This window comes from Cherax quadricarinatus, chromosome 5 (genome assembly GCF_038502225.1).
Source record: "Cherax quadricarinatus isolate ZL_2023a chromosome 5, ASM3850222v1, whole genome shotgun sequence".
NCBI lineage: Eukaryota > Metazoa > Arthropoda > Malacostraca > Decapoda > Parastacidae > Cherax > Cherax quadricarinatus.
The window spans coordinates 67003066-67024822 of NC_091296.1; the positions used below are offsets into that span (position 1 = coordinate 67003066).

General features: G+C 40.7%; 1 protein-coding gene across 1 annotated transcript in view; it reads right to left on the reverse strand.

Moving 5' to 3' along the window:
* Positions 1-20301, reverse strand: part of LOC128685004 (mitochondrial enolase superfamily member 1-like) — a 37370-nt gene extending 17069 nt beyond the window's left edge. The window contains exons 1-6 of the mRNA XM_070103578.1: positions 20164-20301; positions 12306-12533; positions 6818-6920; positions 5069-5184; positions 4549-4703; positions 2339-2457 (exon numbers count right to left, since the gene is read on the reverse strand). Coding sequence (XP_069959679.1) covers positions 2339-2457; positions 4549-4703; positions 5069-5184; positions 6818-6920; positions 12306-12407 — 595 coding nt within the window. The 5' untranslated portion in view covers positions 12408-12533; positions 20164-20301. The remainder of the gene's footprint in view (positions 1-2338; positions 2458-4548; positions 4704-5068; positions 5185-6817; positions 6921-12305; positions 12534-20163) is intronic.
* Positions 20302-21757: the final 1456 nt, after the last annotated feature.

Below are 21757 nucleotides of genomic sequence, written 5' to 3' on the forward strand. Positions count from 1 at the left end.
ATGGGGGAGCGCTAAACTGTAGTGATTATACAGCGCTTGTAGGGGGAGAATGGAAGGCATTCAGGCTTAATTCGGGGAATTGGAGCACAGATCCAATTTTCCAGATCAAGAGCCCCTCACCTGCATCTAGGAACGTCCCTTTGAGGGGAAGACCAGCTTAAAAACAAATATACCAACGAAATAGCACGACTCGCCATTCTCTGCTCATCTTCGTTCTACACTATGTGCCAGAGGAAGCCTTTATCCGGCCACCCACTCTGCCCACCAGCACTACATCTCTCTGCCTAACCCACCACTAATCTACCCTGACCATTCGTTCCCATGTACACAATTATTCCAAACGTCATCTCTAACCCCTTATACTCATCAGGATCACATCCTCACACAAACAATTCGCTAGCCAACCCTCCATCAGTCTCCCCCTCCAACGTACCAATCGAACTATTCTCCCCCCCCACCCTCCCTCACAATCTCACTCTCCATCATTCCCTCTCACCTTCCCATAAAGCCAATACTCTTACAGCCTCATACCCGCCACTGTCAGACCACACACATTCCTATCCATCCATTCCCACTCCAATACACCAGTAAACTTATCCATTCATTCATCTGACACGTTGACCATAGAGGTTGATACCCCACCTCCACAATCACCCCACCCATGCCCACTCCTACATGGATCCTATCCACGTCTACCCTCACAGGTACCCTGTGAGGGTAGAGTTGGATAGGACCCACTTAATGCATCCTACCCTCGCCCACCCCACACGTATTCAAGGTTTCCAAGCTTTAAGACTAAACTTGGAGAACACGCATGGAGACTAAGCTTAGAGGACAGTCACGGAGACCAAGCTTTGAGATCAAGCTTCAAAACCTAGCTTTGAGACCAAGCTTCAAGGCAAAGCTTCGAAGCCAAACTTGATCTCCAAACTTGTTTTGAGTCTATAGTGTATAAACGTGGGAATATATAGGCAGAGTGAGGATAGTAGGAGAGGAGCGGGTGACTTAAACATGTCAACAACAATGGATAATGAGAACCTTCAAAATTAGGGATGCCAGGCCCATGACGATTCTTTTCAAATCGCTGTACACTAAAGGCCCCTTTCAAGGAAGTGAAATTGCAGACCTGGAGAATGTACAGAAAACTTTCACGGCACGTATAAATACGAAAAAGCACCTAAATTACTGGGAACGGTTAAATACCTTGATTTGTACTCTCTGGAATGCAGGCGAGAAAGATACATGATAATATACAATTGGAAAGTCCTAGAGGGACTAGTCCCAAATCTGCACACGAAAATCACACCCTACGAAAGCAAAAGACTGGGCAGGCGAGGCAACATCCCTCCAATGAAAAGCAGGGGCACCACGAGAAAGCTGAGACAACGCAATAAGTGTCAGAGACCCAAGACTGCTCAGCTGCCTCCCAGCATACATAAGGGGGATTACCAACAGACCCCTGACTGTCTTCAAAAAGGAGCTGGACAGGCACCTAAAGTCAGTACCTGACCAGCCGGGCTGTGGTTCGTACGTTGACTTGCCTGCGGCCAGCAGCAACAGCCTTCTTAATCAGGCCCTGATCCACCGCGAGGCCTGATCACAGACCGGGCCGATGGGGTGTTGATCCCCCGGAACCCTCTCCAGTTATACTCGAGGTATACGCTTCCGAACCCTTGGAATAACTCAAAGACCTCTTAGGAGTCCGCGGCTCACGGGTTGAGAACCTCATCTCAGTTAAAACAAATAGAAATGGAATAAGTAGAACTATAATACAACTCATAAAAATAAGATGATTATGTGAAGAAATTTCTAAATATTTAAGAATATTACAATGGATATAGTATGATTTAATATGCAAAGACGGAATCATTGACAATTATTATAATTATTACAATAGTACCGAAGAGCTAAATTCGTTAGTCTCGCGAAATCGTAATTACATGCTTGCAAAAAAAAAAAAAATCATAGAACGGTTGGGAATCGAACCCATGGCAGGCAATGTGTTAACCACTGGACCATGCCGGCCTAACAAGATTCATCCAACTACGTATATTTATATATACCATGAGAATATTAGCATGGACCACACTGTAACTACAAATGCACAGTAGCATGACTGTGGCGTACCTTGTGTCTGAGTCACATCTGATCTATAATTCCTTAGGGTCATACAGCGCCTGGTGATTTTGAAGTCATCAGACTGGATTATAAAGTAGGGAAGGGAATAGCTCCAATGCCTCGGATCAATAACTACTGATTAGTATAAAGATACCCTACGTGAAAGAGAGGGTCATAAGATAATGATATACCCTACATAATAATAATACTTTAGCTTCACCTGCGCCAGTGGTGTATGCTGGGTAGCCGCGGTTCAGCATCCTCTCCTCTCGCGCCTCCTTACCCTTCTGCATCTCATTCAGCATTTGCACCGCCTCCTCCCTCGTCAGCACATCCTCTCTGTCAAGTCCGGTCAACTTCAACAGTGTCATACTTTTACCATTAACAAATTTCCATGGTATATGGTATATTATATGGTTCTCATTACCCATAATGTTTTGTTACTAGCTACGTGGTTTAGTTTAGACCCACTCAAAAGATTAAGACGCATATAACAGGGCCTAAGGTTTAGATAACTTAGCAAGTTACAGTGGTAATGAACTATTTACAAATTAATGATCTGGTAACAATTGTAATGAGTTGTTTATGCAGACATGAATTCAGTCCCCAAAAATTACAATGTAGCTTACACACTATAAATTATTTTAGCAAGGTATGGTTGAATTTAAACAAGTTGAAGTGGATATTTTCAGAGGGCAAAGTCAGGGTATTTTCCCTGAATGGCTGGTAATATGCCATTGTGGATAAAATACATTGACATTTCTTGAACATTTGTGAGTGAATTGCCTCTGAATTCATAATTTTTTCGCATTCCAGCACATGACGACACAGGATGTAATCATGGTTCCTCTGGCAATGGTTACATTTAGTCGTAGTGCAAACTTCCAGGGGTATACTTGTATTCCAGCCGGAGCTGGGCTGTAATGATATCCGAAAGTATGTTCATTTTGTTGAATGCGCCACAGACATGTGGCAACTCTAGAATGATAGAAAGATAAGACTTACTAGTGTCAGTTCCATTCTGTTCCAAGTTAATGAAGTTCAGTTGAAATCCTTTTCGTATTATTGTCCTCAGTTTGCATGTGGACAGCTCAGAATCGTTAATATACTCCCTCCCTTAACCAGTCCACCAGTTTTATTATGCAGTTACTGGCCAGTTGCTGCTTACATTTCTACCATACCTGTGTCCGGGTTCAAACACAAGCGCGTGACACATGACACATGATACTCATTGAGTTTAGAGCATTTGTGGATCAAAGGTAATGACAATATTAAGGTGTCAACTTCAGATGTGGGGGGGGGGGGGGTGAAGGATAGAGAATCAGATAAATTCAAAGATTTCTCCTGATAAACAGGCTCTAACCCTCCTACTTGGAGAGGGTTTCGGGGGTCAAAGCCCCCGCGGCCCGGTCTGGGACCAGGCCTAGTGGTGGATCAGGACCTGATCAACCAGGCTGTTACTGCTGGCCGCACGTAAAGCGACGTACGAACCACAGCCCGGCTGGTCAGGTACTGATTTTAGGTATCTGTCCAGCGCCTTCTTGAAGACAGCCATGGGTCTATTGGTAATACCCCTATGTATGCTGGGAAGCAGATGAACAATCTTGGGTCCCCGACACTTATTGTGTTGTCTCTTAGTGTACTCGTGGTGCCCTTGCTTTTTATTAAGGGAATGTTCCATCTCCTGTCGAGTCTTTTGCTTTCGTAGCGAGTGATTTTCGTGTGCCAATTTGGTACTAATCCCTCATATATCTTTCTCGCCTACCTTCCAGGGAATACAAGTCATGGGGCTTCAACCGTTCCCAGTAATATTTAGGCGCTTTATCGTACTTATGTGCGCCGTGAAGGCTTTCTATACATTCTCCAGGTCTGCAATTTCGCCTGCCTTGAAAGGGGCCGTTAGTGCACAGCAGTATTCCAGCCTAGAGAGAACAAACGATTTGAAGAGAATTATCATGGGCTTGGCATCCCTAGTTTTGATTATCATTATCTATCCTATCATTTTTCTAGCAGATGAGGTAGATAAATTGTTGTGATATTTATAAGTGAGATCCTCTGACATTAATCACTCCCATTAGTTTTTCGCTCTGTTGTGTGGTTGATATAGTTTTAATTTCCTCAAGTTTTCCATATCGGAGTAATTAAAATTTGTCTTCATTGAACTTCGTACTATTTTCTGCGGCCCATTGAAAGATTTGGTTGATGTCCCCTTGGAGTCTTGCAGTGTCTTCGATGGAGGACACTGTCATGCATATTCGACACTCTTGCAATAAAAATAAAACTAGAAAAGGTAAAAAAAGAAAAACACAATATAATTAAAAAGATAAAGAATAAATTACTTCTAATTGTTAACTATTATAATTCTGAATTCTAGTCCTGGTATCATCACCCATGTCACCATGATATACACAGCACAGCCCATAGACTCACATGTATCTAAAATCTATGGTGGAGACGAGTTGCTCTGGCTCCATGTCCACAAGCAGCTTCCAGAGAGGTTTGTGTTGAATACGTGCCCAGAGGTCCCAGAGAGCGTTGACCAGCGCAGCCACTCCCAGGTGCACTACTCCCTTCTCTGGCCCAACCTAACAAACTCACGTTATGAGCTTACTATAAGTTACAAAAACCTCATAATGGTAAAGACTGCATAACAAGAGAGAGTACTTTAATGTGATCACAGCTAGTCCACAGGTTTAAAATGTAAGTGGAAGTTGGTTACCGTTTTGGTTCATCTTTGATCCTTATGAAGTCAAGGTTGATTTGAAACGAGGAGAGAATCAAAGGTACAAAGTGGACGTTAAGAGGTGATATTCGTTAGAGGACTGAAATACTCAAATTAAATTTTAATTTAATATTTGTTGTTCAGTACAAATATTATTATTGTTATGAACATTTTATAACAAAAATAATATTGCCTCTAGTAATATCATTACAACTAAAGGAGACTGACCCATCTTAGCTGCGATTCCGAGGTGAGAGACCTCCAGGTGGCCGCGAAGTCATCATATATATCACTGAGGTTCTTGCCGACCACCAGGTACGAAAGGGACTTCACAGCTTCCACCACTGTCAGGGAACCACACACTTAGCATAACAGTTGTAAAAATGATCTTTAAGAAGAGTTTCCGGTTCACTATATGTTGAAGTACGACAGAACAGAGACAAATGAAACAGGACAGAGTGAACTGCATAATCTTGGAGTGATAGGTCTTTGACACTGTATCTTACACGAGATTGGGATAAAACCTTGAGGTGCAGGCAGGAATAACAGGGTATGTATTCTAGTACTTCAAAGAGTAGCTTAGTGGAAAGAGATGAAGAGTGATTGTCTAAGATGTCGGAATGGGGAGGAGTAACAAGAAAGGTTCCACAAGGATCCGTATTAAGACCAATACTGTTTCTGACTGGTATACGTGAATGGCATACCAGATATGATTGGGTCAGATATATCCTCTGTTTACTGGTGACGTAAAATTAACGAGAATAATAAAGACCAATGAGGACACTGAGTATAGACTCGGACAGAAGGTGTAGACTTCACCTAAGGATATGCACAGAGGTAAACATATCACTGGAGGCCACACATAAACTAAATAACCAGTGGAGGTAATGCTCGTCTGTTAAATCTATGAGTTACCTTCAGGATAAGGGAGTCAGTTTATTTTGTTTCTATATCTTGTACAGTATGTTGCTCTCATGTAGCAACTCATAAATGAGTATCAGCAGCTCATCTATCTCCCAAGAGATAATGAGAAATAGCATTTACGGCATCACATAGGAACCATCTCTTACCTATATCACTTATAGTAAAATTAGCTGAAGGAAAAGGCGATGCTAGCGACAGTGTTTAGCTTTGTTGAATTCTAGTACATATTATTGATGCTTCTCTGTCGTAACCCGAGTTACCCGAGTCAGACCGAGGGACAGATCTTCATCTGTTTCACAACACCAATAATCTGTTTAACCCAACTCATTTCAATTTCACAGGTGGATTCATCTTCACTACTAACCTCTGTTAATTTTTCCTTCATATCACCAGTCAACTTTACTACTCAAACATCAGTCAAACGATGATATAGAGGATTAAGTAGTGAACATGATTTATTAAGGGAAATATAACCCAACAGTGAAACCTGAACCAAATAATGTCACGGTTGTGGGAGACATCACTGGTTATTACGTTCACAAGGTAAAACAGCAATACCAATGAGGCCTTGAAAAGGTTGGTTAGCCTAAAAACATAAGAAAAGTGGAACACTGAAGTATGCCTACTGGCCCATGCAATGCTTGCAGGTCCTATTTACACCTGTCCAATTTGACTCATATATTTTTCTAATGAATTTTCAAAAGATAATCAAGGTATTAGCTGCAATGACCTGGCTTGAAATGTTTGATCTGACTGGCTTAACAATTCTCGGTAAAGAAATGAACATTTATACACACACAAAAAAATTTTCTTTAGTAGATAATTGACTTAATATAGTTCATTACCTTTGTAACTAGTTCAGCTATCATAACTTTGGGGTCCAGTCCCTGGACCCATTATGTAACTTTGTAATCTTTTGACTACCGCCCACAGGATGGGTATGGGGTGCATAATAAAGATATTAAACTAACTATAAGAAATAATTGTTTCTAGAGCTATAATTTAAATTTTCTTGCCTGAGAAATAGTATTCAGATTTTTCAAGGAGACTTACCCAGCTCGTTGCCTCGGCCGATGGTGAATGAGAGGCCAAAGCCCTTGAAGTTGGTATCTGTGTAGAGGACGACGTAGGTGCACGAGTAGTCAGGGTCAGTGTGCTGCCCACCACGAGAGACAAGGATTTATTATGGGTATTTAAAAGAAAGATGGAGGTAAAAATGGAAATAAGTGATGAAGGTAGAATTGGATGAAAAGAAGGCGATAGAAATGGAGGAAAGGGTGTATTAGATGATAAATAGAAAAGGTAGGAAACTAATTAAGAAATTAGTAGAGGAGCAGAATGAAGAATATATTTTAATATTCTTGAAGGAGAAGTCCTCTTTGACACACTCCAAGGAGGTAGAGAACGAAGATGAAAAACAAATGGACTACATAAAACAGTAAATACAAGGAAGACCAAAGTAAATAGAATGAGTGCAGGTAATGAGACCGAAAATTAATGTAGGACAAAGAAGAAATTGGGAATAAGAAGCAGTGAACAGAGACTGAACAGCAGGCAAGAAGATTTATAAGAAATATTAAAAAAAAAGCTTGAGTTAAAGGAGCTCGTGAGTAAGACAAAACAAAAGAAGACTCACTTGAGCCATGTATGACTGAGTCAAAGTGAGGGAGGAGGGCGATCACTGGCCACACCACGACTTAACATGCACAATTCAGTTCACACTTCGTAATACACCATAATGCACTTGATAATACTCTATAAATGCTTAGACTCTGAAGATATCTCGTTCATTGTTCTCGTTATTGATTTTGAGACTGAATGCACTGCTCGTGTAAACAATAGATTTTTACAGCTGCTTGTTTAGCTAGAGTACTTTGAGATGAAGTGCAGTGATACTGCCGGTAAAACACTTTTTAGACAACAGCTTCAAGGCTAAGCACTCAACTGAATGAATATATCCATTTATTATGAATTTTCAGGACACACACACAGAGGAGCTGTGACTCGACCCCTGCAACCACAATTAGGTGAATATACACACTAAGAAGACTGTACGAAGGAAAACAAAGGCAGAAAGGGAGACATGGGAAGGAAGAAGGAAGCAGCAGAGAACTGGAACAGGGAACAAAACACCTGCTGAAGAACAGAGGGACCAGCAGGGAGAAGTTTAAAAAATACTCTAAAAATCCAGAGACTCCTTATCTTGAAGCAAGAAAACTGCTTGACCAGAAAACAACACGCGACAACCAGCGTCTGGTACTCAAATATAGAGGGATTTGGTCACCAACAAATGTAGAGGGAGTCACCAACAAATGTAGAGGGAGTCACCAACAAATGTAGAGGGGAATACCAACAAATGTAGAGGGGATCATCAAAAAATGTAGAGGGGAACACCAACAAATGTAAAGAGGGGTCACCAACAAATGTAGAGGGAGCCACCAACAAATGTAGAGGGAGTCACCAACAAATGTAGAGGGAGCCACCAACAAATGTAGAGGGAGTCACCAACAAATGTAGAGGGAGCCACCAACAAATGTAGAGGGAGTCACCAACAAATGTAGAGGGAGCCACCAACAAATGTAGAGGGGGTCACCAACAAATGTAGAGGGAGTCACCAACAAATGTAGAGGGAGCCACCAACAAATGTAGAGGGAGTCACCAACAAATGTAGAGGGAGTCACCAACAAATGTAGAGGGAGCCACCAACAAATGTAGAGGGGGTCACCAACAAATGTAGAGGGAGTCACCAACAAATGTAGAGGGAGTCACCAACAAATGTAGAGGGGGTCACCAACAAATGTAGAGGGAGTCACCAACAAATGTAGAGGGAGTCACCAACAAATGTAGAGGGGGTCACCAACAAATGTAGAGGGGGTCACCAACAAATGTAGAGGGAGTCACCAACAAATGTAGAGGGGGTCACCAACAAATGTAGAGGGAGCCACCAACAAATGTAGAGGGAGCCACCAACAAATGTAGAGGGGGTCACCAACAAATGTAGAGGGAGCCACCAACAAATGTAGAGGGAGCCACCAACAAATGTAGAGGGAGCCACCAACAAATGTAGAGGGAGCCACCAACAAATGTAGAGGGAGCCACCAACAAATGTAGAGGGAGCCACCAACAAATGTAGAGGGAGCCACCAACAAATGTAGAGGGAGCCACCAACAAATGTAGAGGGAGCCACCAACAAATGTAGAGGGAGCCACCAACAAATGTAGAGGGAGCCACCAACAAATGTAGAGGGAGCCACCAACAAATGTAGAGGGAGCCACCAACAAATGTAGAGGGAGCCACCAACAAATGTAGAGGGAGCCACCAACAAATGTAGAGGGAGTCACCAACAAATGTAGAGGGAGCCACCAACAAATGTAGAGGGAGCCACCAACAAATGTAGAGGGAGCCACCAACAAATGTAGAGGGAGCCACCAACAAATGTAGAGGGAGTCACCAACAAATGTAGAGGGGGTCACCAACAAATGTAGAGGGGACTATCAACAAATGTAGAGGGGGGTCACCAACAAATGTAGAGGGAGCCACCAACAAATGTAGAGGGGGGTCACCAACAAATGTAGAGGGAGTCACCAACAAATGTAGAGGGGGTCAACAACAAATGTAGAGGGAGCCACCAACAAATGTAGAGGGAGTCACCAACAAATGTAGAGGGGGGTCACCAACAAATGTAGAGGGGGTCACCAACAAATGTAGAGGGAGTCACCAACAAATGTAGAGGGGACTATCAACAAATGTAGAGGGGGGTCACCAACAAATGTAGAGGGGGGTCACCAACAAATGTAGAGGGGACTATCAACAAATGTAGAGGGGGGTCACCAACAAATGTAGAGGGGACTATCAACAAATGTAGAGGGGGGTCACCAACAAATGTAGAGGGAGCCACCAACAAATGTAGAGGGAGCCACCAACAAATGTAGAGGGAGCCACCAACAAATGTAGAGGGAGTCACCAACAAATGTAGAGGGGGTCACCAACAAATGTAGAGGGAGCCACCAACAAATGTAGAGGGAGCCACCAACAAATGTAGAGGGAGCCACCAACAAATGTAGAGGGAGTCACCAACAAATGTAGAGGGGGGTCACCAACAAATGTAGAGGGGGTCACCAACAAATGTAGAGGGAGTCACCAACAAATGTAGAGGGGACTATCAACAAATGTAGAGGGGGGTCACCAACAAATGTAGAGGGGGGTCACCAACAAATGTAGAGGGGACTATCAACAAATGTAGAGGGGGGTCACCAACAAATGTAGAGGGGACTATCAACAAATGTAGAGGGGGGTCACCAACAAATGTAGAGGGAGCCACCAACAAATGTAGAGGGAGCCACCAACAAATGTAGAGGGAGCCACCAACAAATGTAGAGGGAGTCACCAACAAATGTAGAGGGGGTCACCAACAAATGTAGAGGGAGCCACCAACAAATGTAGAGGGAGCCACCAACAAATGTAGAGGGAGCCACCAACAAATGTAGAGGGAGTCACCAACAAATGTAGAGGGGACTATCAACAAATGTAGAGGGGGGTCACCAACAAATGTAGAGGGAGTCACCAACAAATGTAGAGGGAGCCACCAACAAATGTAGAGGGAGTCACCAACAAATGTAGAGGGGGTCACCAACAAATGTAGAGGGAGCCACCAACAAATGTAGAGGGAGCCACCAACAAATGTAGAGGGAGCCACCAACAAATGTAGAGGGAGTCACCAACAAATGTAGAGGGGGTCACCAACAAATGTAGAGGGGGTCAACAACAAATGTAGAGGGGGTCAACAACAAATGTAGAGGGGGTCAACAACAAATGTAGAGGGGACTATCAACAAATGTAGAGGGGGGTCACCAACAAATGTAGAGATCACCAACAAATGTAGAGGAGGTCATCAAGAAATGTAGAGGGGGTCATCAACAAATGTAGAGGGGGTCACCAAGAATTGTAAAAGGGGTCACCAACAAATGTAGAAGAGGTCAAAAACAAATGGAGAAGGAGAGTAGCGAGTGCGTTCCTACAAGGATCAATTTTAAGACTGCCACTGTTTCTGATATACATGAACGACCCACCAGAGGGAATCGAGTGCCATGGGTCACTGTTTGTAGATGATGTAAAAGTAATGTGAAGAATAACAAGCAGGAGAGGACAGTGATAAACTCCAGGAAGACCTCGACAGGCTAAGGATGTCAAGCAAGTGGCTTCTCGAATTCGACCCAAACAAATACAAGGTCTTGCGAACTGGAGGTGAGGAAAGACCAGGCACAGAGCATGGGAGGAGAGAAGCAGCAGATATCAAATAGACACAAAGGAACCGAGGGTGAATACAACACCCACCATATTGCCTGAAGTACATATGAATTGTATGGCATGAGCGACATACGCAAGTAAATCATAGAGCAGCATTCAGGGTCGTAAATAAAGAAACCTTCAGAACCTTATTTATAATGTATGTCTGGCAAATCCTTGAGTATATAGCCTCAGCATGGAGTCCACACTCGGACATGAACGTGGAAAGGTTGAGAAGGAGCAAAGAGTAGCAACCAGACCTGAATTACAAGGAGGAACTGAACAACCAGACTTATACCTAAATTACAAGGAGGAACGGAACAACCAGACTAATACCTGAATTACAGGGAGGAACTGAACTGAAGAAAATGAACCTGGCGAAACTGGTAGAGACAAGGAAAGGCATGATAACAACATACAAAATCTTAAAGGGATCTGATAGGCAGACAGGGACAAACAGTTTGAATTAAGAGAACCAGAATCAAGGGGACGAAACAGATAAGGAAGCATTTGTTTAGTATCCATGTAGTTGAAAGGTAGAATGACGTGGATGAGACAGAGGTGGAGGCAAACTCAATACACGACTTCAGGAGTAGATATGATAAGGCCAAAGAGGCCAGACATCAATGATGAAGATCAGAGCGAGGCAGAATCAGGAGGCGAGTCTCGACGCCCCCTCAAATACAAATTAATGAGCGTAACTTGATGAACACACACACACACACACACACGGGCGAAATTTTTAACAAACATTATCTCGCAGGCCACAACAGGATTTGAACCTGCACACACTATAATTATGGAAACATAAACACATATGTAGTTTAATGAAGTCAATCGGATGGTATTTTATACCATTTATTTTCACACTATAATTATATATATATATATATATATATATATATATATATATATATATATATATATATATATATATATATATATATATATATATATATATATATATATATATATATATATGCAAAACAACCACTGTGAAAGAGTAGTGAAATTCCAAGCGCTTTCGTGACTACTCACAATGTCATAGTTCCTTGACAATGTGAGTAGTCACAAAAGCGCTTGGAATTTCACTACTCTTTCACAGTGGTTGTTTTGCATATTTTAAAACCACCTGTTTACTGTGATCTTATTGCATATATATATATATATATATATATATATATATATATATATATATATATATATATATATATATATATATATATATATATATTAAACTTGGTATGGTACTCACAATAGCATCTGATCCATCTGATTTTAGTGAGGTAGGAAAGCGGATGTCCCTCACTGACAAACCTCTGATACGAGTGGCACTGTAGGCACCTTGAGATGACATCTTGTGTTGCTTAGGTGTCTCCTGATGCTATTGCAAGAGTTACCATTAAATTGTGTGTCGTAGGGTGAATGGGTTCCTATACGTCCTTCGTCTGGTAAGTGGGACGACTGGTGATGCTGCACACTCCTGAAATCATTAAATACATGAGACGCTTCGTCCCTCATCCATGGCTGAGTTTAAATTATGGAAATATCAAAAGCAGTAGCAAGTAGCTGAATAACAACAAACATTTAAATCTACAACACTACGTTACACTATACTACACTACACACACACACACATGCACACACACACACCTGCAAAGTACATCATCTGATATTTTATTGAAAACGACGAAGCCTTGTGTGTGTGTGTGTTTGGGGTGGGGGGGAGGAAACATCCCAGCTGCTTGTCGACTGTATTATGTTGGTGTGGGAAACATGACATGGTGTTACAAGACAAGTGTTGCACCACAAGTGTACACTCAGGTGCACCCTGGTGTATAGGTAAATAATTCAAAACATCCCTGGTGTATAAGTCTAGTCAGGTGCAGCCAGTCTTGGTGTGGATACTACTGCATATTTTGTTCCAAGATTCATAGGTTCGAGCCTCCTCTGGTATGATAGTATAAATGTTTCGTTTATTCTACTAAATGATCAGTATAATTAATGGGATGGTAAGCACAGTCATTGGGACAGCCTTTCAATAAATATCGATTCTCATCATGGCTATAAATACAAGAAAAGTCTAATTACGAAAATGTATAAAGTTGAATTTAAAACAAAATAAAAAAATCATAGTTACACTGGTTAACACCATGAATGTGGTCACACTAATATTGAGGTCTCGCGCATGCGTGTGCTCTCGAATGACGGAAAATCGTGTTTTTTACCTAGCAGGTGTTCTGTTCTTTACGCAAGTGTTCAGTTCTTTACACAAGTGTTCAGTTCTTAACGCAAGTGTTCTGTTCTTGACGCAGGTGTTCTGTTCTTAACGCGTGTTCAGCAGTTCGAGCACAGAGCTCAACGTACTCAGACTTACATCACATTCTGGTATACTGATACACTATACTAGCTTATAGAGAGCCAGGAATCAAATAATAAAAGTTAAAAACTTTTGCCATTTGAGCTAATCGTAATTATAAGTCGTAGAGAACATTGCATAACATCATCTGACAATTTATTAGGTATCCCAGAGGGAAAACCACTAAGTGATTGACTGAATTATTTTTTTCCTTCGAGAATCCCTCATCCGATTGACTTCAAATTTTCAACACTAGTGTACGGTAACGAGGACTACATTCATGGAACAATTTGTATGTTCATATGATCTATGATCAAAGTTGTTGAATTCACAGCCTGGAACGGCTAGGATATCTTACAAAAGCCTCAGTGACGTTAAAAAAAATGCAAAAAAAAAAAAAAAAAATACCAAGAAATATAACGATGGTGGAAATTCAAATTCAAATGTATGGATGAAGAGTTGACCATAATGTGTAAAACAGTAAAATTTTTATTCCCGTTAAATCACGATAAGTAAATATAATTATACGTCGTCACCGACTGCGATATTTAATGAGTAATGTATCTGAGGGTCAGGATAGTATCCAGTAAGAGACACGTAAGTTCCCTTGTCTTCTAATAACATGTTTATTTTTCCCCTATAATCTATCTTGTCCATAATTACTATCGCATTTGCTTTGTCTGTTTCATAAGGTGAACTCCAGGATCTTTCCTTATTTCATTCTTTCCTTAACCATGAATTAAGGAAAGATCCTGGACTTCACCTTACGAAACAAAGTAAATGCGATAGTAATTATGGACAAGGTAGATTATACGGGAAAAATTACTTACGTGCCCATTAAGTTTCGTTTCCAAGTAGGTAAATTTGTCGATGCGGAAAATAGTAAAAACTTTAAAATCCATGGCCATAATTGGAGAATGATTCATCCGATTGGCTTCAAATTTTCAACAATGGTGTGGTTGTGATGAACACAAGGCTCACGCTGCTATTGGGTGGCATGAGTCCCAGTTTGCCAAATTTATTAAGTAAATTGTTTCCCCATATAATAACTAGTGAATGTCTCTTCTGATCAGCTTCAAACATCAAATGTACTGGTGTATCTTGAAAAGAATTATTTTTGTGTTTATACTGAGCGGTGTGGGTGCCAATTTTCCATATTTTGATAATTTTATCGAATTAGATTTTTAAATTTATCAAAACAAAATACCTTTTTTTAAGGATTGTGGATAATTTTAAATAGAATGTAACTCCGAAAAGTAAACTGGAAAAATATAAATTCACGGTGAGTTCAGAAAATAGAGAAAAACATAGTTTGAAACCATGCTTGAGGGTGACTGGTGTGTCAGGGCTGGGAACAAACATGGCTTGTAAGTTGTAACCAAACTGCCTAGCTTTTGAGGCATCTGTGGGAACTTATTCCACGAATCGTTTATAGTGTAAGCATAAGCAGCTCTTAATATAACCGCTTACATAAACACTTGTATATAATATTTGACATTTTACAGATTTAAGTAGTTACACAGAGTATACAATAATCTTAGGAAAAAGTGACATCGTTGTAGGACCTAGCATAGTTAGAAATAGGTTAAAAATAGTAGTATAGATAGTAGCCAGTGTTTCAAAAATTCAATCTGAGATCAGGAGAGACGCTGGTTAGTCAAAATTACACGTCGAGAAGTTAGGATGTGTGGTAGAGAAGTAGCCAGACACTGGCAATACTTACTAAAGACGAGGAACTTTTTGCCAACGAAGCTTCCTCAAACCCCGAGGATAACTGTTAATATCCTTTCAAGCCCCAGCAAACCGGGTCTACGTTTTATTCAGCATTACTGGCCAGTTTTACTGTTAAAACATGGAATGTGGATGCCCTGTCAGGAGAGTTAGTTAGTTTAATATGTTTATTATGCACCCCATACCCATCCTGTGGGCGGTAGTCAAAAGATTACAGAGGTACATAATTGGTCCAGGGACTGGACTCCAAAGTTTTGATAGCTGAGCAAGTTACAGAGGCAATGAACTCACAATTTACAAAGGTAATGAACTCACAATTTACAAAGGTAATGAACTCACAATTTACAAAGGTAATGAACTCCAGGTAAGTCTGGTCACAATCATGACAAGTTACAAAGGTATTTACAGATTACAGAGGTACGTAATGGGTCCAGGGACTGGGCCCCCAAAGTTTTGATAGCTGAACTAGGTACAAAGGCAATGAGCTCACAAGTTACAAAGGTAATGAATTCTGTAGAATGGTTACTTACGTTTATACTTTGGCTACAATCATGAACAAATTATAGAGTAATGAGCAATTCACACTTCCACACCCGGTCAAACTGTAATGAGTTATTGGTGCAAATATTGATTGTTGAGTCACACACACCACACACACACACACCCACACACACACACACACACACACACACACACACACACACACACACACTTTAGTTTAATATCTTTATGCACCCCATACCCATCCTGTGGGCGGTAGTCAAAAGATTACAAAGGTACATAATGGGTCCAGTGACTGGACCCCAAAGTTATGACAGCTGAACTAGTTACAAAGGTAATGAACTCCAGGTAGATCTGGTCACAATCATGGCAAGTTACAGAGGTAATGAATCAGCTTCACTCCTATACATGGTTACAGTCATGAACAAATTACAAAGTAATGAACCACTGATACGTCACACCTGGTCACAATTGTAATGAGTTATAAATACAAATATTAAGTGGATCATACACCCACGGTCAGGAGATAAATGGCAAAAGGTAACATCGTAGCCCGTCAACTTTTGAGGTATCGAATGAGGAAGTGAAGCTCTCCCTCTATTTCAAGTAAGTAGAATTGCCGTGTACTATTAGGAAACATAGCAAACAAAAATTCTTGTGGATTTCTCTTGTATGAGCCACTGGCGTGCCCGAGTTAGTATCTCGGGATATTTGTGTCAACAATATTAACTAGTTTAGATGCACATTAGGAGGCACTTCGCAGGAAATCCCAACAGCATCTGTGGCCGAGTGGTCTAGAGCGTCACTTGCAAGAGATACATATACGTCCATATAATGTCCGTATATGCATCTCTGGTAAAGATACCGTCACGTATCAGTATAATATATAGTAAAATATTGCTTCTAACTCGTACTTCATGACGCAGAAAGGTATCTACAGTAACCGTAACACGTAATTATGTTGGATCTCCGCACCCTCTCTCTCCTCCCGTACTCTCACTCTTCCTCCTAGTCGTCACCCTCCTCCTCCTCCTAGTCGTCGTCACCCTCCTCCTCCTTCTAGTCGTCGTCACCCTCCTCCTCCTCCTTCTAGTCGTCGTCACCCTCCTCCTCCTAGCCGTCGTCACCCTCCTCCTTCTAGTCGTCGTCACCCTCCTCCTCCTCCTAGTCGTCGTCACCCTCCTCCTCCTCCTTCTAGTCGTCGTCACCCTCCTCCTCCTAGTCGTCGTCACCCTCCTCCTCCTTCTAGTCGTCGTCACCCTCCTAGTTGTCGTCACCCTCCTAGTTGTCGTCACCTTCCTCCTAGTGGTCGTCACCCTCCTCCTACTCACAATATTCCTCCTCCTCTTGTCCTCCCAATTATTCTCGCCTAGTCTTTGTACTGATCTCAGTTCTCCTCTCTCCCTCCTCTTCTACCTTTCTTATCTCATCACACTCTTCTTCCTCTCCTTCTACTTCTGTTTGCACTCCTCGTTCTCCAATCATATTTACATTTAAGTATCACATTTTCGTGTTAACTGAATAATTTCTTCAAAGTCTTCTCGGTTTTGTGATACTGGCCATTTATTTGTGATAATTTACCTGGGATAGTAGCCATTTATTCGTGATAATAAAATTTTTCTTTGGATAGTAGCAGTTTACTTGCGATAATAGCCATTTTACTTGTGATAATAACAGTTTACTTGTGATAGTAGCCATTTACTCGTGATAATAACAGTTATCTGTGATAGTAGCCATTTACTCGTGGTAACAATTTACTTGTGATAGTAGCCATTTACTTGTGATAATAACAATTATTTGTGATATAAACTATTTGGTTGTCATTGGAAATTTAGTCGAGTTATTCAGCATTTGGTCTTGCAAATATAAATTATTCTTTGAGATGGTTGTGTTAATAACATACTTGGGGAATGAAACTAGTAATTCTTTACTAATTTTTGGTCACTGAAGCTAATAAGGTAAATACATCGATGACAATGAGATCAGGTACTAATCTCTCCATGGGTTGTATAAGAAGGAACAGAGAAATGTTCGAACTACTAGCAGCGATATTCAACAGGTCACATAAAACAGGGCAGGTGCTTGATGTCTGAAAAACAGCGAAGGCAGTCTGGACATTTTAAAAAGGGTAGCATTAAATTACAGGCCATTATTACTGACATGCATATTATGTAAGGTTATGGAGAAGATTATCAGAAGAGTAGTGCACAGTGCAGCACCAAGGAAGGAGTGGAGTCATAAGCAACAAACATTACAGTTTTAAAGAAGGCAAATCTTGTTTCACAAATCTGCTAGTTCTATAACAAGGTAACAAAGTTAGGCAGGAGAGAGAGAGATGAGTGGACTGTATATTTTTGGGACTAAAATGGCGTTCGACTAGAACAGAAGCTACAGGAGCAGGCAGGAAAAGCTCTATAATGGTTCAAGGAATATTTAACAAGGAAACAACGAGTTATTGTCTAGGAGGAGGTAATGGAATGGTCTAATGTAATGAGTGGGATTCCACAAGGGTCAGTACTTATATCAGTACTGTTTCTTGCTAATGTAAATGACGATAGAAAAAATCGAGTCAGAGGTGTCCCTGTTCGTAGATGACATAAAACTAATAAAGATAATACAAACAGGAGCAGACCAGGAAATGCTAAAAGTGGATCTGAACAAGTTACAGGATTAATTTGAAAAGTGGCTTTTAGAATGTAACCCCGGTAAATGCAGTTATGAAAATCCTGATAGAGGACCTCAGGATGAGTTTACATCAACTGGATAACCGCTGCAGTAAATGAGAGACAGGCAAGTAAAGGCAGTTTTCAGGAATGTCAACAAGGAGGAGTTCACGAACCTAACACGGCCCATCTTGGAGTAAGCAGCGCCAACATGGAACCCACATCTAAAAGATCACGTAAAGAAGCTGGAAAGCAAAAATGATTGCTAGGAGACTAGTCCCAGAGGTGAGGGGTATAAGCCATGAGGAGAGGCAAGAACTAAATTTAACGACACTAGGACAGAAGGACTAGACATGACATGATTATAATATACAGAATACTGAGATGATTTGACAGGGTGAAGAGAGGTATTTTGTTTGAGAGGCGGGTCTCGGGAATACGAGGGCACAGCTGGAAGTTAAAAACACAGATGAATCACAGGGATGTTAGGAAATACTTCTTCAGCCTTAGAAAGGTCAGGAAGGAGATCGACCTAGACAACGAAGTGGCAGAGGCGGGATCCATACATAGGTATGATAGTATATATATTGTCGGTAATTCTACCAATACATATTAATACAGGGTTAATGTAACTTAGAATAAACCCAGCGGAGACGCGGTGCCAGGAACAGACATTCGACCTCTGCAAACCTAAATTAAAGAATATAAATACACAAGTACACACACACATACACACAATGTGTAGGTTGGTAGTAAGAAAATAGCCCTACTCATTAGGGAAGGGCGTACTAGTTGCACCTCTCATACATGAATTTACACACAGGCACGACTAACTGGTATGTTACAGATACCTGCAGCCCAGCAGCTGCAACACAACTAACAAATGCTGGGAAGCAGACTTAGGTCAGTACAGTAAGTACACTGTCCAAAACTTTTTTTCTATGACATACTGATTTGCACCCATCAGTAATCATATCTTGTGAGTTTATTCAGGTATGCACAGTTACACAGATTATCATACATAACAGCATATGTGTAAAGTACCAAGGATAACCCAAAAAAATCAGACAGTGATTTATTTCCATTGGGGTCCTTTTACATTATTATAACAAAGGAGATAATATTATTGTAATATAAAAGAAACAATATCTTATTATTCTATAAAGGAGATAATATCTTATTATCATACTATTAAGACTACTACATGAGGGTCATTAAGACTATCTACAATACGAGGGTCATTACTAGGAATAAGGTAAAATTACACGCGTGTTAGCTAAAAAAAAATAAAAATCATTCCTCTGCCTTTCTGGAGCCATTCATCAGGGATGCACATCACACAGCATTACTTTTGGTATATGTTATGCATTTACGAAATACTCTCTTTAAACTATTTGTTTATATGATTTTCTTTAATGTCTCGTTGTGTACGCGATATGTTGTTGATTACTGTCCTCTACCATACATAATATTCGATGACAGTATTATTATTATTATTATAATCAAGGGGGAAGCGCTAAACCCGGAGGATTATACAGCGCCTGGGGGGGGGGGATGTGGAAGGCATTCAGGCTTAATTCGGGGAACTGGAGCACAGATCCAATTCCCTAAATCAAGAGCCCCTCACCAACATCAAGGAACCTTCCTTGAGGGGTTCGATGACAGTAATAAGCTTAGTAAACCCCCGTCATTGTTATACAACACTTAATTTTTGATATATTTTCTGAGGTAAGAATTGTCAGACATCACCAGTTTATTAACACAACCCAGCGATTAATTAACAGCATGCAGACTAGTGTGATGTCTGGGGGAACTATTCCCTGCTATTGGGAGGTAGAAAACTTAAATATGTACTGTACCTCTTGCTAGCAGTGCTGCGCCCGCCACCAGGGTGGGTCACTTTCACCTCTGCCAGGCTGAGAGTCACAGCCACAGTGACGCCACCAGTTGCCACGCCAACAGTTTCACTCCAGCTGCTACATACTGCCATATGTATTCATACACACACACACACACCATCCATTATGCTCAACCGTGATAATTTAAAAAAAATCCGCGTAAATGCTGAGTCAAATTTTGATAAAAATACAGCCTCCGTTGCACAGTTTATGCCAGTCATTTAATTTCTATAAGGTAATAAAATAAATTCTTATATGCTTTTAGTACAAGTATAAAACGCATATAAATGATAATATTGGCACCGAAAAGTTTGTTAATTAGGTAATAACAAATACAAGTTGGAAATAGATGACAACTCCGCACACAACCCTTGCCATTTGAATCATTATTTTTCTTATTCTTCTCATCTACTCTTAAGAATAATATCCACTAATACACAACATAATGAGTTTACAATTTTTTAACTTGAAAAAAAAAACATAATAAATTATTCGTTAATAAACCCCAGTCACATAAAATCCTGCACAAAACTTTCTCCAGCCGGGGAACTATATATGATAGTCGATGTATTTTGAAACTAAACAAAAATAACTGAATCAGATATTTATAGTTCATGCTTGTTTCTGTGTTGTTAGAAAGAACATTATTATTATAATCAAGGGGGAAGCACTAAACCCGTAGGATTATACAGCGCCTATGGGGGGATGGAAGGCATTCAGGCTTAATTCAGGGAACTGGAGCACAGATCTAACTGGAGCACAGATCCAATTCCCTAGATCAAGAGCCCCTCACCAGCGTCAAGGAGCCTTCCTTGAGGGGTTAGAAAGAACAAAATTAATTTATGGTGTTTTTAAACCGAGAATTGTTCATCTCTGCCCGAGATGCTCAGGCATGTTAGTGACGTCCTTAGTGATTTTATTATTGTTATTATTAATATCAAAAAGAATCCCAACAATATTTTTCAACATGTAAACCACACATTATACACTACACAAAGAAATAAAAATTTGAATGTGAATTTGGAAGTGGAAAAATCACTCCCTACGCTGCACACTAACAGCACCTTTCAAGGCAGGTGAAATTGCTGACCTTGAAAATGTACAGAGAACCTTCACGACGCGCATAACGGAGATAAAACACCTCAATTACTGGGAGCGCTTGAGGTTCCTGAACCTGTACTCCTTGGAACGCAGGCGGGAGAGATACATTCACATTGCTAAACTCACAAACTAGTATTTAGTCACTTAGCCATAATACCAACTTACCTCATAATTTGTAATATTTTAAAATAAAAAATTAAACTAAGTATGCCCGAAATGCCTAGCCATGCTAGGCGTTCTAGTGGTACACTGTAATCATTATTTAACTACATGTAAACCACACAACAACCAAATTCTGTAAATTCAACATTGTAATCTTTATAGAGAATAAACTTTGAATTTGAATTGAATTTGAATATACACCTGGAAAATCCTAGAGGGACTAGTACCGAACTTGCACACGTAAATCACTCACAACGAAAGCAAAAGACTCGCCAGACGATGCAACATCCCC